Raw genomic sequence first — 17,463 nt, 5'->3', positions numbered from 1 at the left:
ATAATCGTAATTCAAAATGTATAAACTTTCTTTACTGCGCGTAGTCATGCGTATTTAAAAGTAAAAGCAAAACACAATAAATTCTCAATATAGGTCTATATTATTATAATTAGAATAGACATAAATAATAGGTATACCTATATAATTATTAACTATACTATTAATTTATTATTAATAATCGTTTTATACGTCCTGTAGGATCAATTTGATAGTCCAATAGACTATAATAATATGTTTATCGAATAAAAGAAAAATAGATTGAAAAAAAATTCTAAACATCGTGACGTATTGTCTCCGTCTTATAAACTGTACAACGTAGTAAATGTGAATTCAACAGAACTTATTTTACTTCGATAATAGTGTGAATATTATTATATTGAATTAATGAAATATCATTTAAGATAATATTTAAATAAGATTTAAGATATTATCCATGAAACATTGAAATATCGTTGGTTCTTATTTATAATTTAATTTTAAAGCTAATTATAGTCGTTATAGACATATTAAAATTGTAATATTTTACATATTATCGTTATTTTATCATTACACACATCCATTTCTACCGATGTTTAATTTTATTTCCTTCTAATCTTGCACTCCCATCATTTTAAAACCCTTTTTTACTATGTCTAGCCACCTATATACATATATACATATATATAGTTATTCTCACATTAAAATTCGAATATCAATAAACGTCTATATGCAATGATACTCTGGATAATATTCTTAGCTTTGTTTGATAATAAGTCGATTCGCCCTAATATTTTTAAGCTAACAACTCGTTAATACAAAATAAATTTTGCTAAATAAACATTTTCTGTGTTAGACACAACACATGTCCACTTTATAAAACTGAGACAACACATACTGCAGACCACACGTCCTCCTTAATACAACAAACCGTTAAAGAATGTATGTTATAACTTATGGCGTAGGTACGCCTATGCGTTATAGTAACAGTAATAGCAAACGTTCACGCAGTGATGTCCGTTCCATATGAGTTTTATTACACCACAATAACCTAAGATAACAGATATTTTAAACATAAAAAGCAATCGATGTCAAACAGTAGAAGCACCCGCGGCAGGCGATCGACAATTAATCGCGTGTTTACAGCAACGTTTCGAGTATAAGTATTAACTACTAGACGTAGTTATATTAAAACGAGTAGATGATATATTACAATTTTATTGTTTTATCGTTTATAAAATGTAAATATAAATGGATGAAAGTTAATAATATTATGTACTATATACAGTAATGAAGAGAAATTACAGAGAACACGTTGTGCACATAATGCACCTATAGGCTATAATAGGCACCTATATATTATATTATATTAAATGGGCAGGCACTATTCGATAAAATAAATGAATGCATATATATATATTATGTGCAGTATATCGTGCCTTAATCATACATATCTGATTTTTTTTAATTGTATTTGGTTTAACGCGTGTTCGTCATGATCGTCTTTGCCGCTGCATCGCTATATAATATCATAATATTATGCAGTATGTAATATGTATACAGTATACAGTATGGCTTTATTATAATTTATAATATTGTATATGGTCGGTGTTCGGGCAAAAACGAATATTTAAAAATACGAATAATAACCGAAAACAAAACCGGATACGCGAACGGTGATTAAAACACATTACGGCAAGACGTCTTATCCGTTTGTCGAAACGCCCCGTTTACAGAGCGATTTACGGTTTGTTTTTATAAATTAATTACATTTCCGAGTCCGCGCGTCGCGTATTACCTACTCGGATTCGCGGTTACGTGCCAGTAAAAGTACATATCTATATATATATATATATATATATTATAATATATTATATTATATGCGCTAAGTTCGCGGGGATCCACGACGGCACGGCCAACAGAATTATATCTAATTTATATTCACGACAGTCGACCAGCCGCCGTTTTCTTCTTCGCCATCGTCGTGTCTCCGCCGTCGTCGGTCCGACGACCGTGAAGACGGCGGTGGTTACGAAACCGATTACGCGCGAACCGGACGTCTCACGCCGACCTCTCGACGCCGCGTCTCCCGATAAACCTCTTAATCGTACACGATATTATACCTGAATAAATGTAATACCCGTAAAGTGGATTCTCGATCCGCCCGAAATCTTTCCTAATTTCCGGGCCCCATTAAAACGTAGACGGCGGTGCTCGTGATAATAATAGTAATAGTACAATATTAATACCGCATCGCGCTCGTACGAAGATATTACAGGTGTACATATACACGGCGGCGGGTGAGAAATTCGGAAAAACCCGCGCGACGAACGGGTTTCGGCCGGTATGTCCCATAAAAAAAATCGACTACCCGACGACGACGGTCGACGACTGCAGATCGACCGCGCGAGCGTGTGTGTGGAGTGTGCGTAGTAGAAATTTGTGTGCGCAAAACCAGTTTGGCCGAGTGAAATAAAAAAGAACTCACGTGCCCACTCCGCGCCGCCGCCGCTCACCCGACGGTCGGCTAGATCTCCGCCGATCCCATCGAACCCGCGCGGTCCTCTCGCGCGCCAAACGGTCGGCACAGGTGTATTATTTTTCGAATTATACATCCATAATATTATAATGTTATGCGTATAGTCCCGCCGAACGCGTCTTACATTTTAATATTACGAGTGCGCTTTTATTATTACGCGCTCGCGTATATTAATGTATACCTATCCCATATGTGCATATTACGCAGCGGTTGATGACCGTTACGGAAAATAATAAAATTATCATAATACTCGTCTAAGTCGTCTATATGTAATATTGAATGCCCTACGCGGAAACGCGTGCGTATCGGATTCTTAATAGCTGATTAATTAATTAATATAGGTACTCGAATAGATTATTTCCGCGAGGTCAGAGTAAGGCGTTTACGTTTACGTATGTATGTGCAGGTATATTAATGTATGTAACGATGATCATACGACATGTTGTTGTTTTTTTTTTTTTGTCAGCGCATCAGAGAGAAAAATGTCTTTTATGTCGTATTTTTACTTTCGTAAAGTAAAATTAAAAATACGATTTTTAGAAATCCGCAACGATAATACTACTTGCTCGAAAAAAAAATCTTAGAAAATTGGTGTCTTGTAAACGTTTGTTAAAATATCACTCTGCAGTAAACCTATAATATATGAGTGCATTTTTTGATTTATCAACCATGTAAGTTAGCGTTCCACTCCCCTTCCACGCCTATCACCAACTGGCTGGATTTTTTTGATAAGCATTCGTCGTGTACCCACACCGTGGTATTAATACCTCGACCGTATACGCCTCTCATCGTCGTTGTCGTTACTCAGCTACTATTTATCTCCAGTGATCTCGATCGCGACCTCATCTGAGGCAGCAATCGTTATCGCTGACGATCGATACTTATACGAACCGGAATTATATTTCTTTATTAAGCGCACTATATATACATACACTCGATCTCATACATAATAAACATAACATGTTATATTCGATGCACCGAAACGATTAAAAACGTTGTAGATACAAACTAAAAAAATTAAACACGCTACCAGAGTTACGCGTATCAGCGGCATCGAGCGGGCGGAATAACAATAATGGAATATTTTATTTTCCGGACGTAATAAAATATTACAGTAAAGTCTATAATATAAAAATGTTAAAGACGATTTAATATTTTCTATGTTTTATTTTGAAATTAAATATAAACAATTGATATACAATTGAAATCTTACTAGACTAAGTTAAAGTCTAGGTATTGTAATGATACAATCCTACAGTAACTTACTGTATAGTTAAATTTATTTTAACAAAATATTATTATTGAATTACAAACATAACATGTTATATTATACACCTATATATATATAGGTTTAAAAGATCTTCTATTCTAGTGAAAAGTATACCTTATAATTAATACTATGTAATGTATATATATATTATATTGTTAAACAATATCATGGTGCGTAATAAAAGTTTTAATGATGAGTTTTAAAATTGTAGAGTATAATCATAAATTTAATAATTACTTTATATCTTAATATGTTCGTGACTATAGTGTTTGCACTTCTATAGTTATTAGTTGTAGTCCTTCCTTTGTACTATAGAAAAAACCTAAGTACATTAAAATATTTTCTAATGTGTAAATCGATAAATTTTAGATTTTCAATCGGCGATTTTCGATCATCATACTTCCCCCCCCCCCCCGAGAAAAAAGTCATTGCTGTGTATCACCGACCCCGAAGATCCAAACGTAAAGTTTCCGATCGCATCAATGACCCGACGCCGAAATGATTCGGTAGTTTCGCTAGGAAAACTCGTCGGTATACGTATTCTATACATATTATATGTATACGCGCGTATCATAATATAGTCCTTTCACCGCGACCGCGGCGCACCCCGTTCGTTCGCTGCCGGTGCAGCCATAGGTACGCTGCTGCAAGGACGCCACCAGGCGTTTCGCTTTCGATCGAAGGTTGCGTCGGCTACTTCTCCCGAAAAGACATTATCATATCATTCGGCCGTCGAGTAAAACCACCTGCACAATAACGATAATAAAATACAAACGTACCGTGTTAGCGCGCGCGTATATTCCAACCGTACCAGTGCGCGTTCGTGAATAGTGTGCAATGTTAAAATAATAATGTTATTATTATCATTATTCCGTCCGAGGAGATTAATATATTAGGTGGGTAACCTACCCGGTCGGTGGGTTTTAACACGCGCCCAGTAAAAATATACACCCATTATGATGTTATATACATATACTACACGCGCGTTATTACAAACACGGGCGCGTGCAGCAGCCTGCAATGATTTAATTATTATAATGGCGGAGGTTTTTTTTTTTTTTTTTTCCTTACTGCCGGCCGCGATTGCAGCTCAAAAGGTCGCTGCGGGACGCGTCATGACTGCGGCCGATGATGTATGTTTGGTGTGTACGCAGCTATACGTACGCACTATACACACGTTGTGATAATAAACTTGTAATATAAATTATAATAATACCGAGCTGACCACACTACCGCCAAAACGCATATTATTTACTATTTATTATTATTCGAGCGAGTATTGCACCGCGTTCCCGCTCGAGTCGAGTTTTTCGTTGAGTAAAATCCCCTGGATATCGATTTAAAACCAACAACACGGAAATGCCATTATAGACCTTATTAAAACCTTACGGTTGGATTTAAAACGATTGTATCAATTATTTAAAAAAAAATTAAGCTTGTATTTAAATGTAAGCAGCACATCACTAAAAATACGACTTACTAAGCAATACTAGAACATTTTCAGTAGTTTATTAATTTGAATATAATATTATATAATGCTCAAACCCTGAATTATGCGACGGTAAATCGATTTACCGGTTCAGCAATGTAAAACAAAATACGTGGCTGGAACTTATTATTTTTACAAAATGATAAAAATAAAAACCAACAATTACATGCAAAATTTTTTATCAGTGATGACTATTGGTTGTTAATTGTTATTGTCACGTCGCGATGTGAAACTCGTCAGCTTTGTTTCCGTTTTCTTAATGTTAGTTATTATTATTATTGTTTACTCCGTGTAGGAAAAGCGCTAACGTCCGTTCGGTTATCGCATAACCGTTTCACCGGGTGACTGTGCACAATGTGTACACTGTACAACGACATCGCAGTCTGGGAAAACGTGAACACATACACACACACGCTCACACACACTCATTACAGAAAATGCTGTCGTAAATCATCCGGCGGCTTAGGCTATCGCGATTGTGCGTAAATCGCGCGATTAATCAATTATATTATATACGCTCGCCGCGTACTTCGGATTGTTTTCCGACCATGCCCCGACCGTCGCTGTCGCAGTGTTTTATAATAATACGCGCATAGTGTAATTATATATACATAAATACGACGGAAAAAAATAAAAAATAAATAAATCGAATACCGCGACGGGAGGAAGGTCGCGCGCGCACCGGTGGCGGCCGCGGCGTCAGAAACGAATTCCAAAAGATCTATATCGTACATTTTTCCGTATAATTATCGTCAGTCATATCAGGTATATATTATTATACGCGTAAAATGGTATTTACGGTCCGACAACTATACTTTAATTTCTTCATTTAAACTATAAATGCGAATAAATACTAAAAATACAATATGATAACCGACTATATAATATGCTTATTGTGTTTCAGAACGGATTCGTGGAGTGCGTCAAGGACCAGTGCCCCGACGAACAGGGCTGCTATATGCTACAAGACGTTTTCGTGGACACGAAAGAATGCTGCAGACGTTGTAAAGGTAGGTTAGGTTACGCCAAGTTTGGCATAAGCAAACCATGATATTGTGTGAACCGACTTGTACTCGTTTAATTTCTTATTTCGTTATAATAATCGCTAAGTAAGACACGAATACGTTTATATTTTATCAACCCGTCAACTCTAACGTGTAACACACTATTAAACAACAAGTAACAATTCGTTTATAAAAAAAAAAAAAACAACTAGAAATGAAAAATGTAAAATAAATTGTTTCGTAAAAGTTTTTCTCGATTATGCATTATAAACTAACGCATTATATTAGAGATCAATAACAAGTTATACATATATCAATTATCCATAAGTAGGTACTTGATCAAAAGACAATAATAATAATATTTATTAACTAACGTATAATTCTTTTACTGATGAGATAAAAAACGCGAGATCATTCACCAAACATTAATTTAATTTATATTTTACGGCGATCGATCAAAATATCACAATAAAACATATCTCTTATCAAAAATATTATGCAATCATAATTTATTGTTTTGCGTACAACCTTTTCGTCACAAATCGCAATTTTAATAATAATAATAATAATAACACCGTATTTACGTCACTCGTTACAGGCTGTATGCACAAGGGTGTGCCGAGGGAGAGCGGCACGGAGTGGACGGATCCGAACGACCCGTGCGTGGTGATGTCCTGTAAGGCTGGCGTGGTCACGGAGACTCGCATGCAGTGCATCACGCCCTGCCAACAGCCGCTGCCGCCGAAACCGGGAACTTGCTGCCCGACTTGTTCGGGTGAGTGACAACTGACAAAAAAAGTCTGCCTTAGCTGTACACATAATATATTGTTATTTGTTATACACAATACCATAATAACATTATGATCGATACGTATGACGTACATAAAACGTCCGAGTTCGTGTGTATTCATTTGTATTTACTGTTTTGTCGGCGTGCACGACTTGTCTATAACGTTGTGTCGAACGCGGGTATTTTAGTTTCTTGGGTGGACGCTTTAGAGGAACGAGTCAAATTGCAAATGGTACACTGCGAGAGTGATTAAAACGATATAATAATATCACGTATGTAAGACAGTTTACACGAGACCGAATTCGTTTGAAACGGATCGTTTGCGGGTCCCCCTCCGAGTTCTGTCTCTAAAAATTGTTTCGGATTATGCATTGTTTAATACGTATACGTTATTAATATACTATAGAAGGTATACAATATGGTACAATATTACTCTGGAATAGAATCTTTCGTGGCGCATTAGAAAAACAAACCATTCTTTTGGAAGCTTTGCGGTCATGATAAATCACGACTGGCACACAAGCGCCCGTCAAGTGACTCGTGGGAAATGAACCCCCATGTTATACGTCTTCTCTTCCGCTATGCGATGTGGTGGCATTAAGTCCGTTCGCCGTACAGCACTGACGAAAATAAAACAATAACACTCAGACCATATACTCGTACACACACACACACACACACGTACATACGAATAATAATAATAATAATAAAAAACAATGGATGGATGGATGCTAGGTATAATGTATTATCATTATTATAACGTTCGTGAACGAAAATTGTTTCTGGACAGGATGAGGAGGAGGGGGGGGAATAGGAGTAGCGTCTAAGGTTAGACACAGAACGCCAAACGGATAAAGAGATGGATGGCAGGACCACCGGCAACGAACATTGTGCACAACATAAACATGTTAAACGGTCTGCTTTAGTGCTTATAGCTACCGGTTATCGTTGGCGTATCGATATCAACGCACGTATTATAATGATAATAATAATAATAATAATAATAATAATATTATTACGTGTCTGCCTGCCTATATTATTATACAATACATTTATATGTAGGTACGTTGTTACAGGTTCGAAGGACATTTTAAATTATCAAAAATGTCGGATTCAATATTTTCAAATAATAATTATACCTGCCTAAATAATATTTTTAATAATTTGTTAATCGGACAGTATTGTAAAGTGCCGAGAAATAACTACGGCGTAGTTTGTAATAAACACGTTACCGACATGATAATTTCCGAGCATTCATTATTGTTAACAGAATAATCGCTTAGTGAATAATATTCTAGTCCCAAGGGAATAATATATACAGTATGCGTATTACATTAATTAAGATATTTTTTATACGTTAGTTTTTCTCAAAACTTCAAAGCAAAACTGCCGCCCGCTGATATTAATGTCCAAATTAGCGTTTCGATATACAGTTATTATATTACATAATATACCATCACGGTATGAATGCAAATTTATGGTACGACGATAGGAAACGGTATTATTAAAATATTGAAATGCACCCCGAAAATACATTACTTAAATCATAAAACATAATATTTACTATACTATGGTATACTAAGTCAAAAATATATGTACATTATTGAAAACGATTGCAATATAGCGCATAAAGTTCTATTAAAAATACGCAAAGAAATTAATAGCCAAAGGAAATCAACTTTTTTTTTTCATTATCGCTTTATATAGATTCATTAATAAATATGTTTTTTTTTTATAACAAACATATTCGACTGGAACCTTTAGGCTACGGGTTTTCAAAAATTTTAATGAAGCTATATCCGAGTTACTTTATTGCGGTAATTGGTCGAAAAACAACTCTTGAGCACGTTAGACCCTCGAGTCACGGCCCACGGGGGGCAGCGGTGGAAGAAATGACTTTTTAATATATCATGATATTTTCTATATATTATATATGTGTGTGTGTATATTTAATAATAATATATTATAACCAGCGGTACCTGCGTTTTCACTTAGGTCTGAATGGCAGACAGACGATATAATCGTGCGCGCGCGTTGCTTTTTCGACCGTGTGTTCATTATTTTGTCATATTCGTCGACGGTGGTACCGCCAGTGCACGTCGGTATGATGTAGATAGTATATACATATATATATATATATATGTATATATAAATACTAGAAGTAGCATATATTGTTTTACACACACACACACACACACACACACACGCACAACTACATTTATATATAAAGTAATAATATAACATGCCGGGTCGTAATTTATTATGGTGCACGATGACGATCGTCAGAATACCAAATAATATTCTTTGTTTTTTCATCTCCTTTGGGTTTATATTCGGCTTTATTATGTTATTATGTAGGTATATTAGATATAAGTATAATAAGTGTATTATACTGTCCATATCGTTATGGACCTATACCTATATTGTATAATAATATATTATGTATTATATGATGTGCGACTACGCGGCGAGGGCGGTGCCTGCGTCGTGCCTATTATTTATTATACTCGTTCGGGTCTAAAACAAATAAAAGATTACACGACCGGGCAGGGGGCACGCTGCACGCGCACCGGATAAAACGATTGGACGGCGGCGGCGACGTCGCAGTTCTGGGCCGGGGGTATGTGTGTGTTTGTGGGGGGGGGGAGCGCAACCGCGCGTCCGAGCCGGAGATGGGCTAATGGCTGAAGACTGGATGCCACACGCATTGAAAAAAAAAATAACGAAAAAATAAAAAATTCGAAACAATCCTCCGAACCTTCGTCGGATGGTACGGACGCACGGTTTCTCGTCTGAAAAAAAAAAAAAAACAAAGTTATAATATAATTTTAAAGCGGAGATCATAATTATATTACTTCGCGGCGCGCGATCCAACGGCGTATGCGCAACTAGCGATGGTGATCCATACCGACGGCATCACGGGAGCAGTGAGCACGCGATAGCGGCTAAGATATACAGAGAGGGATGGTTATGAAAACGATATCGTGCGAGGCAAGTTATTTCAATAATATGACGACGACGATCGTAATACTGCGGTGATTAGTGTGAGGAGCTCAAATATGTACAATCAACAACGCACAATTCTGACGACTCAATGAACTTGTACAATTTTTGCTTTTAATTTCAGAGGAAACGTTATACCAAAACATAATTTGTCGTAAATAAAATGTTTGAAAAAAATCACCGCGTTCACAAGCCATTGTAACAGATCTAACTGGATACAAACTCCAATTTGTACGGATCAGAAACACATTCTTTTTTATTTATAAAACTTCTGTGCTATTATTTTAAACGGAAAAGAAGTGAAACAAAAAATCGCCTCGTCTAATTACAATATTTCCAGTGTACGTATAAGGGCGGAAATTCAACTAACGTGGTCAACGTTCAGATTAACAACAAACAAAATTTCAAAATATAATCGTTATATTTTAGTCTCCTTTATACTGTTTTCGTTCGTAAGTTACGCACAGTTGTTACTTGTTGGTGTATTACGTTTTCGAACATATAGTAACATACCATTTTATGTTTTTACAGTCGACCGATTCGAATAAATCTGAGACAACGAGGGTTTTTTTTTTCGAAAAGACATATTATTGACGTGTAGGTACTTTACGCTAGTAGGATAGGTTAGATATCTATTATCGTGCGTGAGTCGACAGGACCGCGGCGGTGCGTGTGTCTCTTATATTTTATGTTGCTTATAAATTATTATGTAGTAGTCGGCCGTCGCGCCCTTCCCCGTTTTGAGTACTGTACAATATTATTATACTGTTGAAAACGTATGCACCTTTAATAACTTATATGGATAATACTTTGAAATAACGAATGCTTTCGTCTGTCACGACGACCGATTTTTCTTCATCTCAATTAACGCAATCCCGTAGAACAATATAATATGCTCAAATGGAATTATGTTATTGGTTGGGTATTTAATAGAAATATTAATAAGGTTAATTAAATATTAATTAGGTTTTGATAGAAACAATCCGCTTATTAACAACTATAGTGCCTGTTATTATATTTCAATATATTTAAAATAGGTAACTACCAGTTTTGTAGTATTTCGGAGCTTCCATAAAAGATGCTTTTCAACTGCTAACTTATTTATTTTTGATCGTAATCGATAATTGCTTTAAATATTAGTATAATATAATATTGTTTACTATTGAAGATATAGTGTCGAAAAAGCTACAACAGATTGATACATAATATAATACAATACTTTATTGTTTTATACACTTTTGAAAAAAACTTACGACATAAAATCATAATTTTATTGACACAGGCCTTTTTATTTATAGAATGTTGCATACAGTAGAAAAAACACCGCGTTGTTTTTTATTCTAATAAAAGTTGTTAAAATTGCCAATATTGAACCGCTCAAAATAAGCCGGTAAAACTTATACAGTATGGATAATATGGAAGTATAATAAATAATAATATAGTGTACCTACTAAACAAACACAACGAGAAAAACGCGAAACGGTGGCGTCGGTTTCTCTGGAAAAAAAATCCGTTATCGATAACCCGAGCTCCGAAGAGGGGTTTGTCGATGGCAGACAGTTAATAATAATAATATTATTATTATAATCTATGCGATTGCGGTAACCGGTTTTGCGTTCCACAGGTTGCCGGGTTATCGGGCAAGAGGTGGCCGCTTGGAAGAACATCAGCCTGTACGACGACCCGTGTCTAACCTGTCACTGCGAGAGATCCGCGGCCGGACCGGTGCTCACCTGTTCGAAAAAGGCGTGCCCTGTGCTCCAGTGTCCGTCCAGCAGCATGCAGATACTGCCGGGTGAATGCTGCCCCAGATGTGTGGGTAAGTGAAATTTATTGGCCGTTAAGCCCAATACGAAACGATTTAATATGTAATGTTACATTACTTCTGAAAGTTATTGCAACAATTTAACGACGATACTACGATAGAAACATTAATACAAATAACATAAATAACATAATATAACAAACTAACAAAAATTTCTGAAAACCACACATTTAATTTATTTTAGGATATCGTTTTAAAATTGTTTCGTTTTATATACGATATCGTAAGGTTTAGGGAACGTCAATAGAACGTAGCAACAATGTTGAAACGATAAGAAAATAAACGAACTTCACTCGACCAGTAGTAGTTTATTATAACTATGAACACTAACATGTCCACTATATTACATTTTTTACAGTGTAACCGTTGAAATACAAAACATTTTAGCACTGACGAAATTTCGGTCGGGACCTATTGTCCCGAATTCTCATTACAATAATGGGTCTGTTTTAAAATATGATTTCTATAATATTATATACTTTGTTCCGCGAATATAATATTGCGTATCTTGTTTTCAAAAGTATTTGAAGAAAAAATTAAAAAAAGAATGATACTTGCAGCTCTATCCGGCCTTTGTTAGGAATGTGTGCAAAACTCGTATCATACATCCAAATCAAATCATATAGTCGTCATCGTATATTATATGTAATATCGTTATTATTATATTTTGTCGTTTTAAAACACAGCTATAATATAATAACCGGACCACGACGGCGTACCGGACGGAAACGTCTGACAAACTACGGATATGTTTATTCGCGGTAGTATAAAATAATAATAATACACAGTGGAAAAACGCCAACCGATCGTGTTATGGTTTCGAATTGTATCCTCGACTCTTTCGGATCGGCGATGGACGAGGACTGGAGGCACAGACGTTTTTTTGTCATGTGAGAAATAATCGAGCTGGCCCAAACGATTCAATAAAATAATATTGTATTATGACACACGTATATATATATGTATATATCTTACGGTCGTTTATTCGCAGACGTATACAATTAAATCGTTTATAATATCAAATGACCCACACAATAATAAAACACCGTCAAAATATCATATCGAACGACGTTCATAATATGAGTCTCTGTGTAGTTGTAGTACGTACACTTAATCTTTGCCGCTTTAAACCTTTGAAAGTTTTTCGAACGAAATATGTAATCTAAACGTATATAATAGAATATACTGAGTTTAAATTTTTCGTCTTATTTCGTATATGGACACAATAATCAAACATTCCAGACAAAATATTATACAGCATCTATTGTCATAACGGTTATTGTAGTCTTCGTTGTAAATTATGATATTATTATACGACATTGTCCAATGATTACAAATCGACAAATTTATTGGACACTCGCAATTTTGTAATTCGAAGCAAACGTAAATATAAATGTACACCATTCATACTATTTTTATTTCGCTATAAAATTTCGCCAACTTAATGGTAACACAATATTTTTTAAATATATTCCTACAAATAGTTCGCGACTGCGTGTTTGTCATTTGCAGTGCCGTGTATACGATGATTGTTTTAAAAACAAATAGATTAATAAATATTTTTTTATCAAAAAATGTAAGCGAGACTAATACATTATTGCCTATAATCACTACCACAATGCATTTAAATTAAATATGGTGCATACTTACCAAAATGGATATTTATTGTAAAACAAATATAGGTATATTATACATACACACACACACACACACACATATATATATTGTTATACAACCGCTGTGCGACCGAAGTGCTAATTAGAAAAAAATAATCTAATTTCAGTTGAGTTAAATAGTCAACATAGAGTCACAAAATAAATAAATACATAATTTTCCAACTACTACAACTTGCGACTTGGCTTGACCAGTAACTAATTTCTGTTGTTTACTCGGCTGTAGACTTGGACCTATGTACGGTCCGTGGATTTATTATAATAACGCTAATGTTGGTTTGTTACAGGCAAAAGTAGAAAATTGATGGACCCGCCGAGAGGAGCATGTCTGCTGGGCGATAAGATCACGCCGTCGGGCCAGGGGACGCACCCGGACCGGTGCACCGAGTGCACGTGCGCCAACTCGACGGTGGTATGCAAACGGGAGACTTGCCCGCCACTGGACTGTCCCGTGGAGAAACAGACGTTCGCGTCGCACAACCAGTGCTGTCCGCAGTGCCCGAGGACCGTGGACAAGAGCGACACGTGCATGGACAACGGCAACGTTTACATGGTGGGTATTATTATAATGTAGTTTATGACGTACATATCAATCGAAAAATCACGACTATAAGAAGATAGCATACGAGTTTACCACTCTGACACGTTCTGTCGTTCGTTCCGTATTGGCAAACGTTATGAAAATATTTTTTTTTGTTTCAGAACGGAGACGGCTGGAAAGTGGACGAGTGCAAGTCGTGTTTGTGCGTTCGTGGTCAAGTGCAGTGTGCCCAAGAGTTGTGTCCGCCGATCTCGACGTCGTGCCCGGTCAACATGAAGTTGCGAACAGTTCCGGGTTCGTGTTGCCCTCGCTGCGTACCGAGTGAGTCTACCGTGTGCCTATATGTTTTACACGTTTTGTCTCTTGGCAAAAACAATTGGACAGATTTGTTTCAACTTATTAATGTCTAATATTATTACGTATCTAAATGTTATGTTTATCGCCGTTGTTTCAGTGGATGGAGTGTGTACAGTGTTCGGTGACCCACACTACAGGACATACGACGGAAAATTCTTCAGCTTCCAAGGACCGTGCAAATATCTGTTGAGTGCGGACTGTGTGGGCCGGACCTTTAGCATTCGAGTGACTAACGACGCGAGGAACACGAAAAATTCAGCGTGGACAAAAACTATTTCTTTGAGGGTAATTATTGTGTTTATTATTTTTACGCGAGCACGATAGTGCTTTATACTATAATACTCGTCTTGGCGAAAGTGCTAGTATAGCAGTTAATCTAAAAAAAAAAAAAAATAAGAAATAAAATGTAATTATTTAACACGCATTTGTCCGCGTAGACCGGAGGGTTGAAAGTAAACCTTGGCGAGAATAAACGGATCAAGATCAACGGACAGAGGGTTTCGGTGCCGTACAAGAGGAGCAACGAGCTGACCATATCTAATATGAACGATACCGTATTGGTTGAGACCAGAATCGGCGTTTCCATAATTTGGGACGGGCGAGGATTTCTAGAAGTGTCCGTACCATCGAGGTACAAAGGTAAGGAAATTCGTTAAACGCTTACGAGAATAACTATTATCATTATGGTATTGCGATAAACAAACGACTGCAATCGTTGCATATTTCTGGTACCACAACAGGCAGTTTGTGCGGACTATGTGGAAATTTCAACAATGTGCCGAGAGACGACATGACCACTAAGGACGGCCGAGTAGAGTCGGATGCACAAGCGTTTGGATCGTCGTGGCGCGTGGGCGGTAAGAACGCGTGCAGTCGGCCGCTGAAACCCACGTTCGTGCAAACGTCACAGTGCTCCAGAAAGGGTCCGCGAATTCGAGAACGAATGTGTAAGCCTCTCCGACAACGAATGTTTGCCGCATGCCACAAAAAGCTCAACCCGGTCAACTTTTTCAGGTTCGTTTTATGCACAGTGTACATAGGTATAGTCGTAAACGTTTGTTAGATATTATGCGCCCTCTCCGGTATGTTTCTGTACGCATGTAAAATAAACTTCGAATTTGCACACATTATTATATAGGTCGTGTCTGACGGACATGTGCGAGTGTCCCACCGGCCGGAAGTGTTATTGCGAGGCGATGACCGCTTACGCACACAATTGTCGCCGCCTTGGCGTGTCGCTACCGGACTGGAGGACCATGACCGGATGCCACACATACTGACCCGCGTCCTCACATCCATCCCGTGCAGTAGACTCCGCTTGTTTGTTGTTGCTAGTCATTGTTTTTTTACACCTTCAACTTTGCGGTAGTCGCCGCGCGTTTACCTGACCGACGCGTCGAAATGGTCAGTATATGTATATACATACAATTAAATGCATTATGTACCTAATTAACGTTATGATACTTATACAATTGTTTGTTATTATTGTTATTATTACTGTGTGCGATGACATCATGAGAGATAAGTCGAAGTGGAGTGCATTACCAGTTGACCAAAATAATTTACTCGAATTAAGTCACGACCTGACTAATACCGAAAGGTCGAAAAAAAAAAGTAAATAATAAGTCGATTAAACGCGTTCATTAATAAAAGTGAAGATTAAAATAGTGTATTTACACGACTTTTTTGAAAAAAATTATTTTAAAATCAAGCATTGGCAATATAATCAGAACACTATAACAGTCTAAAAAATTATTATGCTACCTTTCACATTTTCATTCACTATAAATAATTGAAAATAATCTTGGAAATAGTAATATTATTACCGTGCGATTCTTCATAACCGTAAATAATTATAAATTTATTATAAATTATACATAATAAAAATACATATAGATAATCTACTGTTAGTAGTTTCAATATCGATGGAAGTTTAATATGTGCGAAGCAGTATGATGATAACGATTGATGGAAAGACAATTATTTTGTGTTAACAGAATAACAATTTCAGCCATTCGAGCTCTACAAAAAAATAACCGACTAATTGAAAATGGAAGTTTGTCGAGAATTTAACCTAAAGGAGAATAACAATGGTATTCGCAATCGTTGTTGTGACATTATACCTACGTCATTCCGGATTATAAAACGCATTAAATTATGGGTTTAATAAGATGTGTATAAAGAAAAAAAAAAAATGCTTGTCGAGCGAACCGACCGCGTCGTGCATACATTAGATTAGAATCAAAATGAATTAGTCGGTGTTTACAACACGAAAATATCCTTATTTTACAACGCCTTGGCAGGTAGTTACCGCATTAAATTATACACAGTTATTATAACTTATAGCCCGTAGTCCCGTGCCCGCACTGACAAAATCGTCATAGGCACAAACGCCGACCATCGTAGATTACAAACAATAATATTCGACGAGAGCGTCAAACTCTTAACAACAATATATTAATCAAATAATAATAATAATAACAATAATATCAACAATTTTTGCCTACATAAATTATCATTGTAATGTATATAACAACTAATAACGGTCTTACGTCACTTGCATATTATATACATTGTACACGTGTACCCGTAATATACGGTTTCGATAACGCGAGAACATTAACATTTTATACATTTAGACCGCTTAGTAACATAATTAACGGAGTGATACCGATTGAGATGTTATGTAAATATATAAATTATACAAATGTGTGTTTTCTAACGAATCGAAAGAAAGACTTACCTTAATAAATCATTGGATAATCGTACAACTAGGGGCTGGGAATTATACGTTTTGGTATCCCCTTAATATGCGTGCGCGTAGGAACGAAATAATATTTTTTTCAAGACGTTATTGGGAACATAAATCTTCTCGCGCTTTTAGACACACAGATCTGATAAACGATAATATTAGTTATTACGTGATCAAACATCAAAGAATTTCACTGAATAAACATATTTACCTATGTACAGCGCATAATGACGTTAGGTATCTT

At 36.3% G+C, this 17,463-nt stretch overlaps 1 protein-coding gene across 1 annotated transcript in view; it reads left to right on the top strand.

Annotated features, from left to right (window-relative positions):
* Nucleotides 1-17,463, top strand: part of LOC113549167 (BMP-binding endothelial regulator protein) — a 68,127-nt gene that overhangs the window by 49,000 nt on the left and 1,664 nt on the right. Inside the window, exons 4-12 of the mRNA XM_026950348.1 lie at nucleotides 6,179-6,284; nucleotides 6,877-7,053; nucleotides 11,696-11,890; nucleotides 13,857-14,122; nucleotides 14,272-14,431; nucleotides 14,565-14,752; nucleotides 14,905-15,106; nucleotides 15,208-15,481; nucleotides 15,606-15,871. Of these exons, the coding sequence (XP_026806149.1) occupies nucleotides 6,179-6,284; nucleotides 6,877-7,053; nucleotides 11,696-11,890; nucleotides 13,857-14,122; nucleotides 14,272-14,431; nucleotides 14,565-14,752; nucleotides 14,905-15,106; nucleotides 15,208-15,481; nucleotides 15,606-15,747 (1,710 nt within the window). The 3' untranslated portion in view covers nucleotides 15,748-15,871. The remainder of the gene's footprint in view (nucleotides 1-6,178; nucleotides 6,285-6,876; nucleotides 7,054-11,695; nucleotides 11,891-13,856; nucleotides 14,123-14,271; nucleotides 14,432-14,564; nucleotides 14,753-14,904; nucleotides 15,107-15,207; nucleotides 15,482-15,605; nucleotides 15,872-17,463) is intronic.

This window comes from Rhopalosiphum maidis, chromosome 4 (genome assembly GCF_003676215.2).
Source record: "Rhopalosiphum maidis isolate BTI-1 chromosome 4, ASM367621v3, whole genome shotgun sequence".
Lineage (NCBI taxonomy): Eukaryota > Metazoa > Arthropoda > Insecta > Hemiptera > Aphididae > Rhopalosiphum > Rhopalosiphum maidis.
This window is presented reverse-complemented; position numbering and strand designations above follow the sequence as displayed.